At 39.1% G+C, this 20,794-nt stretch overlaps 1 protein-coding gene across 2 annotated transcripts; it reads left to right on the top strand.

The window, feature by feature from the left end:
* The first annotated feature begins 215 nt into the window (after positions 1-215).
* On the top strand, positions 216-20,505 carry LOC115994461 (TNF receptor-associated factor homolog 1b-like). 2 transcript variants are annotated; one of them, XM_031118631.1, is made up of 13 exons: positions 216-362; positions 1,162-1,383; positions 3,245-3,356; positions 5,144-5,232; positions 5,327-5,395; positions 5,478-5,607; positions 7,722-7,880; positions 8,266-8,614; positions 9,133-9,245; positions 9,886-10,036; positions 10,778-11,253; positions 11,337-11,538; positions 18,875-20,505. In XM_031118631.1, exons 2-13 carry the CDS (start codon positions 1,206-1,208, stop codon positions 20,234-20,236), a joined length of 3,390 nt encoding a protein of 1,129 aa, XP_030974491.1. In that variant the 5' UTR covers positions 216-362; positions 1,162-1,205; the 3' UTR covers positions 20,237-20,505. The 2 variants fall into 2 exon arrangements, with proteins under 2 accessions (XP_030974491.1, XP_030974492.1); XM_031118632.1 differs by having other exon boundaries at positions 11,337-11,529; positions 18,875-20,423.
* The last annotated feature ends 289 nt before the right edge of the window (positions 20,506-20,794 follow it).

Below are 20,794 nucleotides of genomic sequence, written 5' to 3'. Positions count from 1 at the left end.
AAGTAAAATATTTTATAAATATAAATATAAATATAAAATTGAAATAAATAATTTAAATTTATTTTTAAAGCTTCCAGTTTTTTTTCTTTATAGAGTGTGGAAAGGAACATTTCCAAAAAAGGCCAAAAACCCACTCTCTCTTTCTTTCTTCCGACAAATAAAAATAATTTTTAATTAAAAAATATGTTTTTTATTTAATACCAAAAAAAAAAAATAAATACCATTTTGTTTTTTGGGTTCCGTCTTTGCTCTCTCTGTCTCTCTCTTCTTTCTCTCTGTGCTGCTCCTTCGACCTATCTCTCTCTCAAAAATCTCAGAGCATCTTATTGGCCATTGACAAAGCTCTGGACTTCGATTTCCAGGTTCGTATACGCATACGATCTATGCGATTGCCCTTCTCAATTTCATTTTCCATGTCTTATTTTTAAAATTTTTGTTGGCGTCACAAGGTCTGAATTTGATCGGGATTTTTATTTGGGGAATATTTATGTACGATCTTTGGGTTCGGATTGTTGTGGTTTTTTATGCAATTGGGTGCGGCTAGATGGTTTTGTTTTTTGTTTTTGTTTTGTTTTTTTTTTAGGGTTTTGGGGGTTAATTTCATTGACCGTTTAATTTGATTTTGTTTTTATTGTGTTTGATTTTTTCGCAGTTATTTTTTTCTATTTTTGAATTTGGGGTTTACTGTTATTTGGTTTTTCTCGGGGTTGGGTTTTTGGCTTAGAGTATTGTGAAATGTTGGGGTTTGTTTGGTTGCCGAGAAAATTGAGGAAATGAGAAAGAAACTGAAGTTTTTTTTTTTTTTTTTTATAAAAAAATTATCATGCTTTGAAGCTGTGTTGGGGTTTGGGAAAAAGAAAGAGCTAACAAAAATCTGAGCCAAACGGTTCTTTTAGGATCTTTGGAGTGAAGGTTTTGGTTCTTTAATGTCCCAGTTTGTGGAAAATTTATTAATTCAATTTCAATTCTTTTGTTTTACTACATTCCCAGCAACGACAAAGAATGATTTTTTAAGTTTTTTGTACTGTAGAATTGGCAATTCATGAGCCTCGGGCATATACAAGTAATTTTGGTCCGGGTTTTCTGTTATGTTGTTGGCATGCAAAGTGTGGTTTGAGATGCAATATTGACTGTTCTATTGTTGGCTTTCTTATTCTGTAGTGAGTAAATTCAGGAGTGTGGAGGAAGGAGTTTTGAAGTGGGAAATGGCTGGCACTGCAAGTGAGGAGTCTGGAGTGGGAAGGTCCACGGAGGGATTTTCAAGTGGGCAGCGTTGTCAATCTGGGGAAGCATTGGCGGAATGGCGGTCTTCTGAGCAGGTGGAAAATGGAACCCCATCGACTTCGCCTCCTGATTGGGAAACTGATGATGATAATGATGGAGGTATGTGTTTTGTCCCGTTACACCCTTTTCCCCTCAACTATATCTACATATACAAACGACCAGAAATGGTCAAGCATTTGGTCTACCGTTGTTAGGGTCTGTTTGTTTAAGCTTATAAACTGGCTTATTTTTCAGGCCAACTTATATACGGCTATTTAAGGCCTCTTTTTTTAGGTACAACTGTACTTTTATACAACTTATTTTTTAAGCCAAATCAGCCAAGAATTTAAGCTATCCTAAATGTGGACACTTAGAAAGTGTTTATATTATTTATCTAACACATTCTTATAGCTTATATCCTTGACAAACTTACCCAACACTTTCTGCGTGTTGTATGATTTCTTCTTCTTTTCCCCTCCCCTTCATGTTATGTAAGAGCTTTTTGCTTGTCTTTTTACCTGTATTGGTGTGCGCAAGTACCCTGTCTTCCATTCTACATTATTGTTGTACTTTAACAATACTTATGAAGGAACTGTTGTACATCAAAAATGTAGTTTGGGCGTCCAACACAGTGACATAGCCATGTAAAACTTTCTTTTAATGATTTTTCCTGTTTTTCTTTTGTGTAATTTATTTTGCACACTTTTTCACTGCAGTTATAAATCTTCAAACTTCTTCTAATATTATGAGAAATAAGCAAGGAACTTTTTACCTATATCTTCAAACTGTGATATAAAAAAAATCGTACTGCATGATGCTTCTCCCAGGGTTTCTAAAACTTGTACTACTGGTCTTATTTTAAAGTTTTTTCCTAGAATGAAGATGTAAACCATCGCTTTAAGAGTATTATGAGAAGATTGTGTTTGCTTGCTTCTTGATTTTAGCTCAAATGGCACTTTCTACTCCCTTAATAATGGGATGAAGGGTAAGGTATGGGTTCAGAACCCACAGTGTGTGTGCTTAACTTACCAATCCAAAAAAAAAAAAAAAAAAAAAAAAAAATCTTGAGATGAAGATATTTCATTTATGAACTGTCATTTTTCTTGTGTGAGGCCTCTCGTAGCCTTATATTTTATATATATTTTTGGTTGGTTTTAGCTGTCTTTGCTGAAGCATATTACTCACAATACACATCCAATTCAATTATTATTTATTACTAAAAGGGAAAAACTTAGATATGGTACTTTAGGTACTCCTTTTAAATTATTTCCATCTGTCTAGATAAATAACTCAGAAAATGGCATTGAATAATCTCTTTATTTTTTGTTTTTTCAATTGTATAAAATTTGTGGAAAAATATTCCTAGAGAATAGTGAGATTCATGGCTCTGCAAATTGCTTCTCCTTCCCCTCCCCCCCCCCCCCAAAAAAAAAAAAAAATCCTTTTGCAAATTGCAACTCCAATGGCTGACCCAACTCTTCATCCTGGAAACAAATCACCGTAGACTACACCCCAAAGACCTGCACCTATTGGCCAATCCCACACCATCACCCTCACCTTTGATTACCACGGCTGTGCTAGGTGGCGCACCTCTGCTCTGCCTTCTCCACAGCACCTTCAGCGCCCTCATTCAGTGCCCCACAGCCAATGACCCATCAGGTTCTCTCATGGGTCAAGGGAAGAAAAAAGAATAAAGAAACAGGAAACAGTAGGATGTTAGTTTTAAATGCTGTTTGTTGAGATAATTAATTAGAAAGATAGAATAATTTAAGAGGGGTACCTAAGGTACTATATCTAAGTTTTGCTCTTACTAAAATACTATTGATAAAGTTGGTGATGCTATCTAGTGAATATTAGGTTTATTTGTCAAATAGTTGTCGTTTAGCCATCTTACTAGAGTTAGTGATTACTTCTTCTTGTTCTTTTCTCCAATCAAACCATTATATAATTAATTGTTCACAAATATGTTACGTTTTTATAGGGCCAAAACCTTCTGAACTATATGGAAAATATACGTGGAGGATAGAAAAATTTTCAGAGATCAACAAAAGAGAACTTCGTAGTAATCAATTTGAGGTTGGCGGCTACAAATGGTACGAGCTCTTGAATACGTTATTTGTCATACTTTTTTACTTCGTTTTCTTCATATAATTGTGAAGTGTACAAATATGCACGGAAATATACTATGAATTTGCATATATGTGTATAAGCATTTATAGATATGTTAATGTACTTGTTCTGTTTGATAAGTTATGTTTCTGTACTTTATATGTACGTTTTATGCATATTACTACATACTTCACATTTACATTCACATGCCTCAGGCAGTTTCATCGTCTCTGAAACTCATTTGAATTTTTTTACTTAATTTCCTTTATATGCTTGTGTAAATTCTAACCTCTAGTCTAATGGGGAGAGATACTTTGAGAACATTTGTACCTCACATTGCATGCAACTTATCATTCATTAAAAGTAATGAATCCTTTTTTTTTTGATAAGTAAATTAAAAGTAATGAATCTTAGAGCTTGTTTGGTTGGGGAGATTTAGGGGAGGATGGTAAAAGGGGAGGAGAAAATAGGAGAGAATGATTTTTTGTGTTATTTGGTTGGGAGAGAAAAGGGCAGGGATTTTGGTGGGGCCCAAGCATTTTCTCCCTTGGCCCACAAAAAATTGAATCTCTCCAATTTGGAGGGGGAGGAGAAGAGTATTTTGCAGTCAAATGACTGAACTACTGCTCTTCTCACTCTTTGGCTGTATATATATATATACACACACACACACACATATACATATATTTGTTTTTGTTTTTTTTTTCCTTGAGGGTGAAACTACTGCTGCTTCTCTTTTTTGGGTTTGGTCGTTTGGTTCTTCTACTATTATATATACAAACACACACACACACACACACATACATATATTTGTTTTTGTTTGAGGGTGAAACTACTGCTGCTTCTCTTTTTTGGGTTTGGTCGTTTGGTTCTTCTACTATTACACACACACACACACACACACACACACACACATACATATATTTGTTTTTGTTTGAGGGTGAAACTACTGCTGCTTCTCTTTTTTGGGTTTGGTCGTTTGGTTCTTCTACTATTTAAACTTTTTTTTTTTTTTTTGGGGGTGGGGGGGTTAACTGGAGTACTGGATCTTAATGTGATTGTGTTTGTTTGTTTTTTTTCTTTTCAATAAACTTGGGTGATTGCTTTTTTTGATTGGTGTTTCCTTTTTATTTTATTTTATTTATTTATTATAATAAGTTTGGCATAGTTTTTTTTTTAATAAGGGCATATGAGTAAATTTATATAAACTCTTTTTTTTTATCCTCTCATTTTTCATCCCAATCAAACAAAAAAATTTGCCGTCCCTCTGCTTTTCCTCCCCTCCAACCAAATGAAGCCTTAGTGGTAAAATTGAAATCCTTCTATACATACTCCAATTTTTACTATTAATCACAGAGAACGATTGTTTAATTATAATAATGTCACTAGTGGATAATTTCTACCTATTTGTAAATTGGTTTTTTTTTTTTTTTTTCCCTTTTCTTTTAATCTTAATTAATATGCATGCTAGAATGAAATGCCTGATTTTGGATGTAGATGATTTGTACTACTTGATGTAGATATATCACATTATTATTTGTACCTATCACAATGAAGCTACATCACATGTTCATTTTTCAATTCTTCATCCTCAGTAATGTGAATTAGTATTGAACAATGATAAATGCATCCGTGTCCTTGCTAGTTTCTACGATTTGTAGGGTTTGGTAAATACAGTAAATATAGAACATATATTGCAAAACTCTTAATTACATTAATATTGTCAGACAGTTTAGTCTTCTTGACCTAAGCATTCTGCTGTTTATGGCAGGTACATTTTAATTTATCCCCAAGGATGTGATGTCTGCCATCATCTCTCTTTGTTTCTGTGTGTTGCTAATCATGACAAACTTCTTCCAGGTTTGATATATTTAAAAAGTTTGGAATTTTCTGGTGATTGCTATTCTTGGTTGTGTGGTTGTAATCATGTAGCTTCCTTTTGGTTGTGAAACAGGCTGGAGCCATTTTGCACAGTTCACTATAGCTGTTGTTAATAAAGATCCGAAGAAATCTAAATATTCTGGTTGGTTGGTTAATTACTGGATTAGTTGTGTGGAGTTTTTATTCTTTTCGTCAGTGCAAGTGAGTAAGTGAAAATTTTGCAGATACATTGCACCGATTCTGGAAGAAAGAGCATGACTGGGGGTGGAAAAAATTCATGGAGCTGACAAAAATGTCAGATGGGTTTATTGATGCCGACACTCTTATAATAAAGGCTCAAGTTCAAGTTATCAGGTGTGCTATAATTGATAGATTCGTGAATCTTCTGCCCATTAGCGTTTGATCAACAATGTTTCATTTTCTGACATTTTGATTGGTATTTATACTTAATTATAAAATTCTGATATTGCAGACGTTTCTTTTTAGGATAGTATTCCTTATTTGTTAACTCTGGCATTGTAATGTATGCATGCCCTGTTTAAAGTTATTAAGGGTTTTTTTTTTTTTTTTTCCTGACTTTAAAATCAAAAAAAGAAAAGAAGGGAAAAAGAAAACACTTGCTGAAGTTTGTTTGATGTTCAAATATTGGTTCTCTCTTTTTAAGATAAGAAGATGCAGTAATTTTGTAAATAAAATTGCCACCGGCCTTGAAATCCTTTCTTCTACCATTTGACTTATTCTTCTTTCAGCAATCAGGTTGCCCATTGTCAATTGTGTCGAACCCACCTTAATCTGTCATTGCCGTTCATGTTGAACCCACTTAACCTCTTCATTGATATGGCGTAATATGTCCTCTAGGTTGTGGGTTGCAACCCTGGATTGTCAAATGGGTTTTCCTTTTGTCTGCCTTCTCATCTACCTGAGCTCCCTCCTTTGTTTCATTTATCCCATATCTGTTTGAGAACGGTGTCTTTTTCGGCCAAGATGGCCATGCACATTAGAGGCTTGTTTTGGGATGCGTCACTGTGACTTGGGTGGTCCTTTTGGATCTGGTGGTTGAGGTGGGTTGTTTTGGGTGGTCTTCTTAGATGCAGAATGCAGTGGTTGGGATGGTTCACAGGGGCCTGGGTGTGTGGGTCAGTCTGGCCAGATTTGTATGGTGTGATGCTGATAAGTACTTGGGTTACTGTCTATGTTGTGCTGCTGATTGGTGGATGTTTTGGCTGTAGCCGTGCAAGGTGGCCTTAGAGGTCAAGAAAACAATGGATGGCCTTGTTCTTCTGTGGTGGTGTCGGAGAGCTCACACTTGACCCATCATTCTGGGTCAGTCAATTTCTGCAAATTTCTTTGCTGAGAGTCGAAGATGCTGGTACTGCTCTACTATTTGGACTGGAACGCATTGCATGGTTTGAGTGGTGCTGATTGTGATGGTTTAGGGGGGGGGGGGGGAACCAGGAAAAAACACATTGCGAAACAATTTTTTAGTGGAGAAAACAATTATTGTTATTATTTTAATTTTTAAAATACAGTTTTTTGTTGCCAAGAGCCTTTTCAACAGAGACATCTTTAAATCCCCCCCCCCCCCCCCAATTAATTGAAACTAATGAATTATTTAAAAAAAAAAAATTTCTTGTTGTTTTTCAAAATAATTTCTATAAATACAAACCAAACAGAGCTTTGTTTGGAAATAGTAATTTCTCTCTTTTGCTGTGCTTTAGCTTGATATGGGATCATTTTTGAGTTTTTATAGGCAATTGGGGTCATGTTATTGCAAGTCATTTGAACAAATGAACTTGTGGGATGTCTCCTTTTTTTATTTTTTGCCATCAATCATCTCTGTATTATGCTTAAGTGGAGAGGGGTTAAATATTAAATGAACTGAATACTTAAGGAGAATTACAAGGCATATAACTATCTCACTCTTTGCATGACCAACCAATGCTTCCACATGGCAGTTGCACATCTTTAATTCATTCATTTTGTATATTTGATTTGCTTAGTGTGCCTTCTATGATTATACATCACCTTCCCATGGCAATAAATTAGTATAAACTAGACATTATGCATGCACAATTGTGAGTGAAATATACTTAATTCGAAGCTGATGCATTCTTGAAGTCTTGAAGCTTTTCTTTTGGTATTATTATTGAAGTATATCTATCATTATAAAGTCTACAACTGATTTTGCATGCATCTTTCATCTAAGTTGATCTGGAAGGTGGTATCTTTCACTGGGATTTCTTCCTGATTGTACTATGAGTTTTGACCCGAGTCATTTCCCTTTAGAAACTTGTTTGCTTTACTGTGATCTATCAAAAAAGAAAAAGAAAAAAAGAAACTTGTATGCTTTACTGTGGATTTCGAGGTGTAATTGTGTGGGTGTGTTGTATGATTGTATTACCTTCTATGTTTAATTTGCTGCAGTTGTTCATATTTATAAGCATTTCTTTTTTGCTTCTGGTTTGTAGGGAGAGGGCAGACAGGCCTTTTCGTTGCCTTGATTGTCAGTATAGGAGAGAACTTGTTAGGGTATATCTAACAAATGTGGAACAGATTTGCCGGCGATTTGTGGAGGAAAGAAGAAGCAAGCTTGGGAAGTTAATAGATGATAAAGCTAGGTGGTCAAGGTATTGTGCGTTTACCTTCATCAAATATAGTCTAGAACTCTGGTTATCAGTCATTACTCAACAAGTCAGTTTTGGAGGATATATATATATACACACACACACACACACATGCACACGCACATTTTTTTTCTTTAGGATTTCTTAGGAAATGATCATTTGGTTTGTATGCTGATGGATATGCCACCGTGTTGCATCTGCTGTGTGTTTTGGCATATGTATATATGTCTTCTTGTTTTTTTGAAAACATTTAAAGTCTAACTTAATACTATTATTGATTCCCTTCCCTGGGTAATGCTTTAGGTTGTGGTGGTTATTAATTATCAACTTTAGTTACATTTCTGTTCAGTCTAAATTTATTTTTTATTTTTTATTTTAATTGTTGCAGTTTCCGTGCGTTCTGGTTGGGAATTGACCAAAATGCTAGGCGTCGAATGTCCAGGGAGAAGACAGATGTGATTCTAAAAGTAGTTGTGAAGCACTTCTTTATAGAAAAGGAAGTCACATCTACTTTGGTAATGGATTCCCTATATAGTGGATTAAAGGCACTTGAAGGCCAGACTATTTCTAAGAAAGGGAGGTTGAAATTGTTGGAGGCTGAAGAAATGCCGGCCCCCATTGTTCGTGTGGACAAAGACGTGTTTGTATTAGTTGATGATGTCTTATTGTTACTTGAGAGGGCTGCCATGGATCTCTTGCCTCCGAAAGATGAGAAGGGTCCACAGAATCGTACAAAGGTGAGTTTCTGAAACTATTTTTTGTGTCAAAACTTTTATAGAAATTGTGGAGTTGTGTATGGCTGATTACCATGAACTTGAATGTTGGGCAGGTTCTGGTTTTCTTTTGCAATTAATATCTTTCTCTTCTCATTCTCCCTGTGTAAATATAAACTAATAATTTATAACCCTGCATAGAGATAGAGTGAAGAAAACATGAGTATTAGAGATTGTTTTGATATTTTCATGATCACCCACTCTATAACTTTTTTGTATTGTAAAGCTATAATTTATTAAGAGAAAATGAAGAACAGAAGTGAAAAGTACTAGAGTTTCCAAGAGTACCAAAAAAAAAATGAAGTATTGACCACAAGAATTCCATCACCCACTAACCTTTTTATTATATTGCTTCCTATGTACGCCCCTGCTGTACTTGGTTTGTTTTTTTCTTTCAACAAAATTTTCTCGTTACTAATTTAAAAAAAAAAAAAAAAAAAAACTCTTTGGATGGCTGAGCTACCTTTTACCTTTATTTGCAGGATGGAAACTCTGGAGAGGACTTCAACAAAGATTCTATTGAGCGTGATGAAAGGCGTCTTACAGAATTGGGTCGCAGAACTGTGGAGATATTTGTGCTTGCCCATATTTTCAGGTTGTTCGTTTGATGCTAAACTATTTCTTGTTTACCAATAACGAAAAACTGTACTATTGCTTCTATGAATCCTCAATTGGAGGGGATCCTCTCCTGAGGTGAAATAGGATTGCAAACTCAAAATATTTGAAATTTTTTTTGGTGTCTTACACATTGGCCATTCTATTCCTGAAAATGAGGGTATTATTTTGCAGTCAATTTTATGTTTTAATTGAGCTATAGAATGAAACTTGTCATGGTTTTATTACTTTGTTCTTACTGATGGAATGCACTCTAATGGGTCATAATGGAAAATAACTATCAGCTACTCCCTCTATATCCCTAAATATGACATTTGAAATTGCTAGGTTTTTAATGCAAAGATAAAAGATATAGTGATCTTCATGAAATGTCTTTGTTTTATAATAGGTGGCATGGGTTTTAATATGAATCTTGTTTGCTTTTTTGAAAAAGACAACGTAGTATAGAAATTTAAGCATTTTCTTTTGGAAAGTTTCATTTATTTTGGGATAGCCCAAACTGGAATTTGTGGTACTAAGGGAGTAAATTATTTGATGATCTAATCCATTGGGCACCAAACTTGTTTACTTGCTTGTCTGTTCCTGTATATACCCTAAGTCTTTTTTCCCCCCACATGCAGCAATAAAATTGAGGTTGCCTACCAGGAAGCTGTTGCATTGAAGAAGCAGGAGGAGCTCATCCGTGAAGAAGAGGCAGCTTGGCTTGCTGAAAGTGAACAGAAGGCGAAACGTGGAGCAACTGAAAAGGAAAAGAAATCAAAGAAAAACAAGGTTTAATTTTTTTTTAAACATCTAAATCTCCAAAGAGTTTGGTCATCAACCGAATTTGAGTTTTGTATCTTTAATGGTTCAATAATACAGATGGAAAGGTCAATTATGTTGATGACATTGCAGTTGATGTTTGTCAATGCAGTGACATTTAATCATGTAGAGTTGTAATGATTTGTAGCGTGGTTATTTCATTGTAGAAGCATTTTCAATATAGCTAATCCCTTATAATGAATAATGGTTTGAAAAATTAACAAAATGTAAAGGCTTAATTATGTGGGGGACACACTTTGCTCATTATCTAAATGTTTTAGTCATGTAACCTGATTTTTAACATTACTGCTTACGCCTAGGACCCTTTTTCTGGGGGGTCAACACAGGCTGTGCAATATCAGATTATTTGTTTCATATTTTTCCTGATGCTCTGTCCTTTCTTACGTATTAATGATCGAATTCGCCTATAGAGTGATATATTATGCAAGTTGTATTGTTGAATGGAAATGTATTTAAGATTCTGATAGGGTTTTTGTGGTGTTTGATGAAATGATTTGTGAATTTTTTATAGGATTCAATTTGGATGTTGATAGTTGTCCTCTTAATGGAAGAACTGTTATTCCAATTTAGATTGCTTTGTATTTAGATATTGGCAAAAAATGTTTCTTGTTAAACGAAAGCTAGGCTAAAAAAATTGGATTGCTTTCTAATTTAATCACTAAAACATTTCCTTATTGACTTGTACTACAGGCCAAACAAAAGCGAAATAATCGGAAAGGGAAGGAGAAAGGGAGAGAGGAAAGGTCCAATTTGGTGGTACAAGACAATCACCTGCAGGAAGACGCCAATGATGAAAAACAAGACAGCATTATGGAGGATGTGCAACCTATGGTTGAAAAGCCTGATATATTGGACGATGTTTCTGATGAGTCTGATTCAGTAGATGGAGTTCCTGAAGTTCTTCAGCCTGATTCAGATGACAGAGATGCTAGTCCTGTCAATTGGGATACTGATACATCAGAAGTTCATCCTCCAATGGAAGTTGGTAGTAGTGGAATTAGTTCCCTGTCATCTGTACAAAATGGAGTTGCTGAAAGAAAGAGCCATTCGGTAATGGATGACAGTTCTTCAACGTGCTCTACAGACTCTGTTCCGTCAGTGGTAATGGGTGGGCCCTATAAGGGGAACTCCTTCCCAAATTATAAACACCAAAAATCACCTAGCAGGTAAACTATATGGCTACCCATCTTTGTGTACTCCCTTAAATCAGAGTACAAGGTATTTATGTTATTTTCCCCTAACTTTGTAGGGGGAAGAACCAACGGGGCAAGGCAACCTATGACGGTAGTAGTTGGGCAAATGAGATGGATAATCAGCCTTCTGGGCCTGCAGAGGATGCAGGGGATCTAAATGATGTATCTGCTAGTTGTAAGGCTGGTGAATCTGAGTCTGAGTCTGTTCTCTCCTTGCAGAATCGGATAAAGTCGCGTGAGCAGCATGTGGTAAAGAAGGTCAAGTCCACTATATATAGCATTTTTAGCTATGTGAATATTATCTCCTTTGATGTTTGGTGCAACTGAAAACCTAGGTTGCACGGACATGTTTGGCGTCGTGTCGGTGTTGGAAACTGGAACGGGTACGACTCGCCGGATTCCGGTGTCCGGCGAGTGTCTTTTTTTTTTTTTTTTTCCAACATGGCTTTGATGCGGCTCCGACATGCCAGCAGTGAAAAAAAAAAATCACAGATTTTGATAGATGGACTTACCAATACCATTGATTTTGAGATATACCCTAAAACAAAAATTCTTAGTCTGAGATGTCTAAGTTAAAACCCACATCTCAATTCTCAACCCACCCTCTCTCTAACCTCTGCCCGCTGCCGCTGCCCTCTGTCCCTCGCCGGAGCTAGATCGAGCCGATCGGCGAGCTCCATAGACATTGACGCCGTGCCCTGTCCCTTCCGATCAGCGAGCTCCTCCTCTCTCCTTCTTCTTCTTCTTCTTCTTCTTCGCTCTCTCACCCAGATGCCTTCTGTCTTCTAGTCTAGTTCATTTTAACTTTTCTAATACTTTTTTATATTTCCTCTTTGTTTTGTGTGTCTTCTGCCAACCCCACGTGAAAGTCACTTTCAAACATTCAATTTCAAATTTTAACTATTGAGTACCATATGTCAGTGCCATGATGTCTTTGATATGCCATTGGTCCAAAAGAAAATAATTTATATTATTATTTTGACTATTATTTTTAGTATTAGTATTAGTATTTGAATGTAGCCTATTTAAATTTTTTTTTTTTTTTTGATAAGTAAGAAAATTATATTAAAAAACCTCAAGAAAACAAAAGGAAGAACAGAGAGTACAGAGGAGGAAACATAAAAAGGGAGAAGAAAAGGAGAAAATAAGAAAACAAGCGAAGCCAACAAAGAACTAATTACAAAGAAGAGAACTGAGGAACATAGGGATAGAATCACTAGAGGTGAGTCCCTGAGCCCTAGACCAATCAAAAAGAGAGCCACTAAAGTAAGCGAGTAGTTGGTCATCAGTTTTGTCCCTGTCCTCAAAAGTACGCCAGTTTTGCTCCCTCCAAATGCACCACATTAGGCACAACGGAGCTAGATTCCAAACTCTAGAAGAGTGCTTTCCGAGCCAGTTCCACCAACCGAAAAGCATATCTGCAATCGATCTTGGCAAGACCCAAGAAATCCCAAAAGATCTAAACACTAGGCTCCACAATTGAAAAGCTTTTCCACAATGAAGAAGCAAGTGATTCGCCGTCTCCCCATTACTGCGGCACAAAATGCACCAATCATCAAAATCGAAGCCTCTACACCGCAGAATGTCCCCTGTAAGAATCTTTTCCCAAGCTGCAGACCAAACAAAGAAGGAGACGTGCGTAGGAGCCTTAACCTTCCAAACACCTTTCCAAGGAAAGATAATAGGCAAGGGACAACGAAGCTTATCATAGAACGATTGAACATCAAAATCCCCCCTCTTTGATAGTTTCCAAATCATACGGTCTCTTTGCTCAGATAGAGGTAAATTAGAACCCAGGGAATGAAGGAAATCATCCACAACACCCGACTCCCAATCATTCGGATTTCTAAGAAGGAGAACCTTCCAACTTCTCCGGGCCTCGGTTCCCAGACGCTCGAGAGACGAGGCTACAGATGCCTCCTTATTAATAGCAATCCCATACACTACCGGGAAGGATAGATGGAGAGGTAAGTCCCCACACCATTGATCCGTCCAAAACTTCACCCTATCCCCCGCCCCTACCTCAAATCGGATGTGTTTGCTAAACACCTCCCAGCCTTTCTGGATACTTCTCCATAAACCACACCCACGAACACCCCTGCCTAATTTGGACGACCAACCCCCCCACTCTTCCCCAAACTTCAAAGCTATAACCCTCCGCCAAAGACGAGTCTCCTCAACCCCAAACCGCCATAGCCATTTTCCTAGTAAGGCTTTATTAAACGTAGTTAACTTCCTTATACCCAAACCACCATTAACCTTAGGAGCACACACCTTATCCCACCCCACCAAATGAATCTTCGAATCCCCCCACAAGAAGTCCCTCTGAATCTTCTCAATCTTATTAGCCACATGCGAGGGAATGGTAAAAAGGGATAAATAGTAAGTAGGAAGGTTAGAAAGCGTACTCTTAAGCAGCGTCAACCTACCATCTTTAGATAAATAGAACTTCTTCCACCCGGCCAATTTCCTCTGAAATTTCTCCAAGATAGGATTCCAAATAGAAGGGGACTTATGGGAAGCCCCCAACGGCATACCAAGATAGGTCATAGGCAAAGACCCAATCCGACAACCCAGAATCTCTGCCAAGGCATGAACATTATTAACCTCCCCTATAGGAGCCAGCTCGCTCTTCGAGACATTAACCTTCAAACCTGTCATAGCCTGGAAACAAAGGATAAGCATCCGCACATGAAGGATTTGCTCCACATCCGCATCACAGAATAGAATAGTATCATCCGCAAACAGAAGATGCGAGACACATTCCCCTACACCCCGACTACCAACAGCTTGGAAACCCTTGATCAAGCCAGCACCTTCTACTCTTTTCAACATCCTACTTAAAACCTTCATCATAACCAAAAACAGCATTGGAGATAGCGGGTCCCCTTGTCTTAGACCGCTCGTGCTCCCAAAAAAATCAGCTGGCGCCCCATTAATCAAAATAGAAAACTGGACAGTAGAGATACAAGTGCGAATCCATCTACACCATTTTTCCCCAAAGCCCATTCTCTTCAAAAGATCTAGAAGAGCCTCCCAATTCACATGATCGTAAGCTTTCTCAATGTCAAGCTTACAAATAACCCCCAGAATCTTGCTCTTAACACGACTATCAACACACTCATTAGCAATAAGAACTGAGTCAAGAATCTGTCTACCTCCCACAAAACTATTTTGAGACTTAGAAATCGGTTGATCTAATACCTGTTTCAACCTATTTGCCAAAACCTTCGACAAAATCTTGTACAAGCTCCCCACCAAGCTGATAGGCCTGAAGTCTCGAATATTAGAAGCATCATTTTTCTTGGGAATAAGAGCTATAAAGGTAGCATTCAGAGATTTCTCAAACTTACTATGATGATAGAACTCCTAAAAAACTGCTAGAACATCTCTTTCCACCACTCTCCAGCAATGGTGGAAAAAAGCCATAGAGAAACCATCAGGACCTGGAGCTTTATCTCCCCCCAACTCATTAAGATCTAGAAGAATCTCCTCCTTCTCGAACCTCCTTTCAAGCCAATCCCTCTCCGACCCATCTATCTGATCAAACTCCAGACCTTCCACAAAGGGCCTCCACTCTTCTGACTCCTGGTACAAATTTTTATAAAAATGTACAGCCTGAGCAGCCATCTCAGAATCCTCCTCATAGATCACCCCATCCACCTCCAAAAAACTTAGGTGATTAAACCTTCTCCGGGAATTAGCCATCTTATGGAAGAATTTAGTGTTGTTTTCTCCTTCCTTAATCCATAACATCTTGGATTTCTGTCTCCAAGAGATTTCTTCCAAGGAGAGAAGATTCTCTACTTCAGATTTCGCCACCGCTCTCTCACAAGACTCTGCATCAGAGAGACCAAACTCCCCTTCCTTGGCATCTAAAGAATTCAAAGTCTCTAATAATTGAGACTTTTTGCGACCAACATGACCAAACTCCAAACGATTCCACCGAACAATGTCCTCTTTCAAGGCCTTCAATTTTTTGGCAAACACAAAACTAGGAGTGCCAGAGAAAGAATGACGATTCCACCAAGACTGAACTCTATCAATAAAGCCTTCCGTCTTGAGCCACATATTCTCAAACCTAAATGGACTCTTCCCCCTCGCCATTCCCCCCACCTCCACTAGAATAGGGAAATGGTCAGAAACAGGGCGAGGTAAAATCCGTTGGATCACATCCAGATAATGCTCCTCCCAATCCTGAGACACCAAAACTTTGTCTATCCTAGACATCGAAGGCCGAACTGACCCTCTAGACCAAGTATAGCTCCCTCCCTCCAAAGGCAAATCAATCAAATTAAGGTCCTCGACGAACTTCGAAAATAGTTCCATTGCCGGAGTGAGACGAGAATTACCCAATCGTTCACTAGGGAAGCGGACAATATTGAAATCCCCAATACAACACCAAGGGACATTCCAGTATTGCTAAACACCAACCAACTCATCCCACATTAACCCCCTCGCATTGTTATCAATAGGGCCATAAACCCCCGAACAAGCCCAACTGAAATCGTCTCCCACCCCTTGCCACCGAACAGACACAGAGAAGGAACCCACCAAAACTTCCGTCCTCTCTAAAACCCTCCTATCCCACATCAGCAGAATCCCACCGGCTGTCTGGACAGCGTCCAAAGGCACCCAATCCACAAAGGGGTAGCTCCACAAATTCCCCACCATCTGTCTGTCCATGCCAGTAAGTTTAGTTTCTTTAAGGCAAATTACATCACACTTCCAATCACGCAGTAAATTTTTAACAATTGAACGTTTCCGACGGTCATTCAGACCCCCAACATTCCAAGAGAGAATTTTTAAATTCATAAATACAAGAATATCCTAACTGAATATTAGCTCAACAGCCAACACACTACCTGCTGTCATAATTAACCGAAGATTGCAGGTTCTTCAGCTCTCTCTTCCCTTTATCCTTATAGATAACAGCTTTTCTAGAGAGAGTAACATTCCTGTTCATCGCTTTAGCAGTCTCCGTCTCCTTCTCAATCTTTTGTAACAATGCGATGCATAGCTTCTCATGACGGTTCAAAGGCAACCCCACCAGTTTACTGAAACTAGGGAGTCTATTCTTCACCCATCTTGAAGTATCCAATATATTTTCACACCCCACTGCCTCATTACCACAATTCAATTCAGCTGACAAGTGTAGCCCAGAGGGAGTAATAGACATCAGAGGGGCAGGTGAGCTATCCTCTCCACCCAAACCCTTATCTGAAAGATTCCATTCTTCCTCCACTAAAACACTCGCCCCAGGGACAGCACACAATGTCTTCGTGGGTAACTCCACTAACCTGGGTTGCTCAGGTTCAAGGGCAGCAATCGGCGTGAGGCTGACCAAGCCACCATCATCCCCTTCTTGATCCCCCAAAACCACAAGCCCAGCCCGCAAAAAACTCAGAAACAAACCAGATAGGAAACACTCAACCAACGGCCTCGAAATCGCCATTTTTGCCTTACCCGGAAACACCGTGAGCTCACCGGAGCTAGTACCAACAGAGGAGAGCTCGTCGGACTTTCCCAGTGAGAACGACGGCTCGTCAGAGCTGGTTCTGGCGTTGCAAGGGCCATCGGCCTTACCCAGATACAACGAGAGCTCGTCAGAGCTACCGGTGAGAGAGGAACCATCGGCCTCCGGTGGCGACGATGGCTCGCCAGAGCTACAGCCGACGACGAGCTCGCCAGAGCTACTGGCGAGAGAGGAACCATCTACCAAATACTTAGCGCACCAGGCCGTAACTCCAATCTCAGGAACAGCCATCAATGGGGCTTGGGCTGAGCCTCCACCACCAGCCAACGAGCCCTCGCCCACTTCAAAAGTACTTGGCCCAGAGAACACTGGTTTAAGGAAACCCACACCTGGGTCAGTCAGCTCTGGGCTTGTTCCTAGGCCCAAATATGGCTTAACAACAGCCCGTTTGAAGCCCTTAGGAACCCATTTAAGAGATTTAGAAACTTCCGTGATACTCTCCCTTCCAACTGCCCGAGAAACAACTCTGCGCTTCGTACCACCCCCCTCTCTTTCTCTCCCAGAAAACCCGCCTCCTTCCTATCACATCAACTTCCACGACAAGACCTCTCCTTGATCAGCCAGAACTCCAAACGTCACTCTTCTTCCTTTTGTCATAAACTTTTGAATTCAAACTACTGCTAGGGACACTGATCCTAGGGTCTGCCAAAGTTTGCTCACCGCCCTCTGCCACCTCATGAATGCAGCTCTCCCTCCTAACCCCTCCCACCCCCTCCATCTTATCAGATAACTTCACCGGAAAATCCCCTACTTTTGCACCTGTGCTTCTCAGATTCTCCCCCATCTTCTCCTCTCCTTTATGTGGTATCTTCCCCTTGACTGAGACTCCTGGTTGCATAGGCTTCTTTCTATCCTCTGTTCTTCCATGAAAGCCTTGTACAACTTCAGCAAAAGTTCTAGAATAAGCCTCCAGGTTGAACCTCCGCACCTGAGGAATGAATTTGGGACCATTTTCTCCCACTGTATAATGAGAAGGATTCAATACTTTTCTAAGTTCAAGGCCAAAAGCCCTCCAGCCATATCTCTCTTTACCTTCCGGTATGATAATCGACCTCCTAGACCCACCTGTTTTGAGCTCAGTCAGCAGCAAGAACTGGCCAGAGGAGTTGGAACTCCATTGGAGAGTAAAAGCTGTCTCCTTCTCTAAGAGTAAAAAACTGTTTGGGGCTCACCCCAACAACAATGTGTTCTATGTTAAACATCAACCAATGTGCTGCGTTTTTGCCCAAAAAAACTGATCTCATAAAGAATTTGCCCCTCAAAAATCTGTAACTTAAAATAATGACCCCCTTCCTCTAAAACTAACTGAAAATGTTTGGACTCAAGGAAGAAACTACGGACACCCCCCCCCCATAAGCACAAGTCAGTAGAAAGAGTGTGCAGCTATCTTTTTTCTCCTTGAAAGATCTATTATCATCAACCTTTGGGGTATATCACTATATCCCTATTTAAATTTTTGATTTGTACTCTAAACATTTTGTGTATTATTGTACTACTTTGGGTGTTAGATTACTATTTGTAGTTCTTACATAATTTAAATTCTAGACATAAACGTATTTTATGTCTAAAAATATTAAAAAATATGCCTAAATATAAAATTTAATTAATTATTTAACCACTGTGTCCCCGCTATGTCTTGTCTATATTTTTCAAAAATTGCCGTATTCTCGTGTCCGTGTCAGTGCAACATAGCTGAAAACTACTAATAGAAAACATTTTCATGGTCAATAGAAATTATCCCAAAATAGCAGAAAATGGTTATGCTTTTCTATAACATAACACATTTTCTGGACAAAACCTGTGCCCCCTCTGCACCTACCTCCACTCTTCTATACTGCCACCACCACTACCTCTTATGCTGCTACTAACCTTTATAAAATTAATCATTTTCACATCCTAGGAATAGGTTTTTATGTTGAAACAAATGGAGCTTAATTTCTTTTCGCTTTCTATTCTAGACAGCCATTTTATTCCGATGGTTTCAACATATGCCTTTTTTTTGATAGAAAAATTGCTGTAAGCCTGGCATGACTGGAAGCTTGGTTTTCTATGTAATAGGAAGAAGAAATTTTGCTGCAAAAGAAACTGAGCACCAAAGAGCAGGTTGATGTAGAAAGACCCTCTAAAGATAAGATGTCTGCAGTACCATCCTCTCCCAGAAGTCCACCCAAGAATCCAGCCTCAACTGTTCGATCAAAGATGGACAACCATAGTAATGCTGTGGTGGATTCTGTTACACTTGGGAAAACTTTTTCAGGCGGCACTCAACAAACCGATAAATCTGCACCTATGGTTACTTCATCCCAAACAAGCAGGTCCAAACCTGAGATCCAGAAAGCTGCAAGCCCAAAACCCACTGAAAAAGCCGTGGCACAGCAAGTGCCTATGATGTCAAGGCCCTCTAGTGCTCCTCTAGTTCCTGGTCCCAGGCCAACTGCTCCTGTTGTATCCATGGTTCAAACAGCCCCTCTACTTGCCCGTTCAGTGAGTGCAGCTGGCCGGTTAGGTCCTGAGTCCTCACAAGTAACACATAGTTATGTTACTCAGTCCTATAGAAATGCCATTGTGGGTAACCCTGTGGCTTCGAGTACTGGTGGTTTCACTCAAATGAACTCTCAAAGTTCGGGGGTGAATCAATCCTCAGCATTCTCACAATCAGCTACCTTTGCATCTGCACCAATGTTTTTACCCCAAAGCTCTGAGAGGGTTGACCCAACCTCTGTCAAATCGGGTATTCCATATGGCATGGTAATGCGGGACGTTTTACAGAATGGACCCCACTGGATGGAGACTTCTCAAAGGGAAGCCAGCAGAAACATGCACTATGATCCTTCTTCCCTGATGAATGATGTTCAAAACCTGAACTTGTACAAGCCTCTACACAGTGGATCACGGGAGCAATTATCCACTCAATTTCCAGCCTGTACCTCTGGCCGGCAGACGCAAGGTGTGTTGGCAGATTTTCCACATCTTGATATCATCAATGACCTGCTTGATGATGAACATGGTGTTGGGAAGGCAGCGAGTGGCAGCCCTTTTTTTCAGTCTCTCAGCAATGGGCCACAGCAATTGAATAGGCAATTTACTTTTCCAGGTGATGTGGGGTCCTCATCTAGCTCTTGCAGGTTTGAGCGAACTTATAGTATGCATGATGATGGGTTTCAACAAGGCTATCACTCTCCTGGCAGCCAGTTTGACTCAATGAGGGATTTCATTCCGCAAGCCAGTGCATTACCTTATGTAAATGGGCAGGTAGATGGGTTAATTCCAAACCAGTGGCAGGTTGCTGGTTCTGATTTGTCTCTACTTGGCATGAGGAGCATGGAGGGGGATGGTTACTCTTATTATAATCCAGATTATTCAAATCTGGTATGTGGTGTCAATGGCTATACGGTTTTCCGTCCCTCAAATGGGCAATGAAAGGAAACTATGACGGAGTATGCCTACGAATTTGTAGGTTTGTCCGTTGTAATAATGTATCTGAGGAAATTGTTGGGTCTTAGATTTGGAGTGAGGTTATATTCGTTGACAGGAAAACATTTTGTAAAGAGTGTTTCTGCAGTTGCTTCCAGCTCTGAAGTAGTTTAAAAATGAGGCTTTTGATATATCCCCTGGTGTTTCTGCTTACTTTTTGAAATGGGCGTGAAATTTGCATCACAATAATTTGACCCACATTGTCATCTTGAAAATCCTGGTCCACATTTCATTTTATACTCCCATGCAGTTTGAGCTTTGTGAATTTAGCATGCCTACAACAGCTTCTTAACCTCATGAATCCTAGTCTCGGTCCTCTCACAGGGTCTCAGTAGTTTATACTCTCACGTGGTCTCAGTAGTTTTTTCGAGATGAGACGATACATGGTCACTTGGTTATCTTTTTACAAAAACACTTGAAATAATGGGTGTGATTTAGTGCAAATAATGGAGAAAAGTGGTACTTGCCAAGTAATAAAACCTGTTTGAGCATATTTAGTTGCTT

This window comes from Quercus lobata, chromosome 6 (assembly GCF_001633185.2).
Source record: "Quercus lobata isolate SW786 chromosome 6, ValleyOak3.0 Primary Assembly, whole genome shotgun sequence".
Lineage (NCBI taxonomy): Eukaryota > Viridiplantae > Streptophyta > Magnoliopsida > Fagales > Fagaceae > Quercus > Quercus lobata.
The sequence above is the reverse complement of the archived record's forward strand: the minus strand, read 5'-3'. Positions and strand labels throughout refer to the sequence as shown.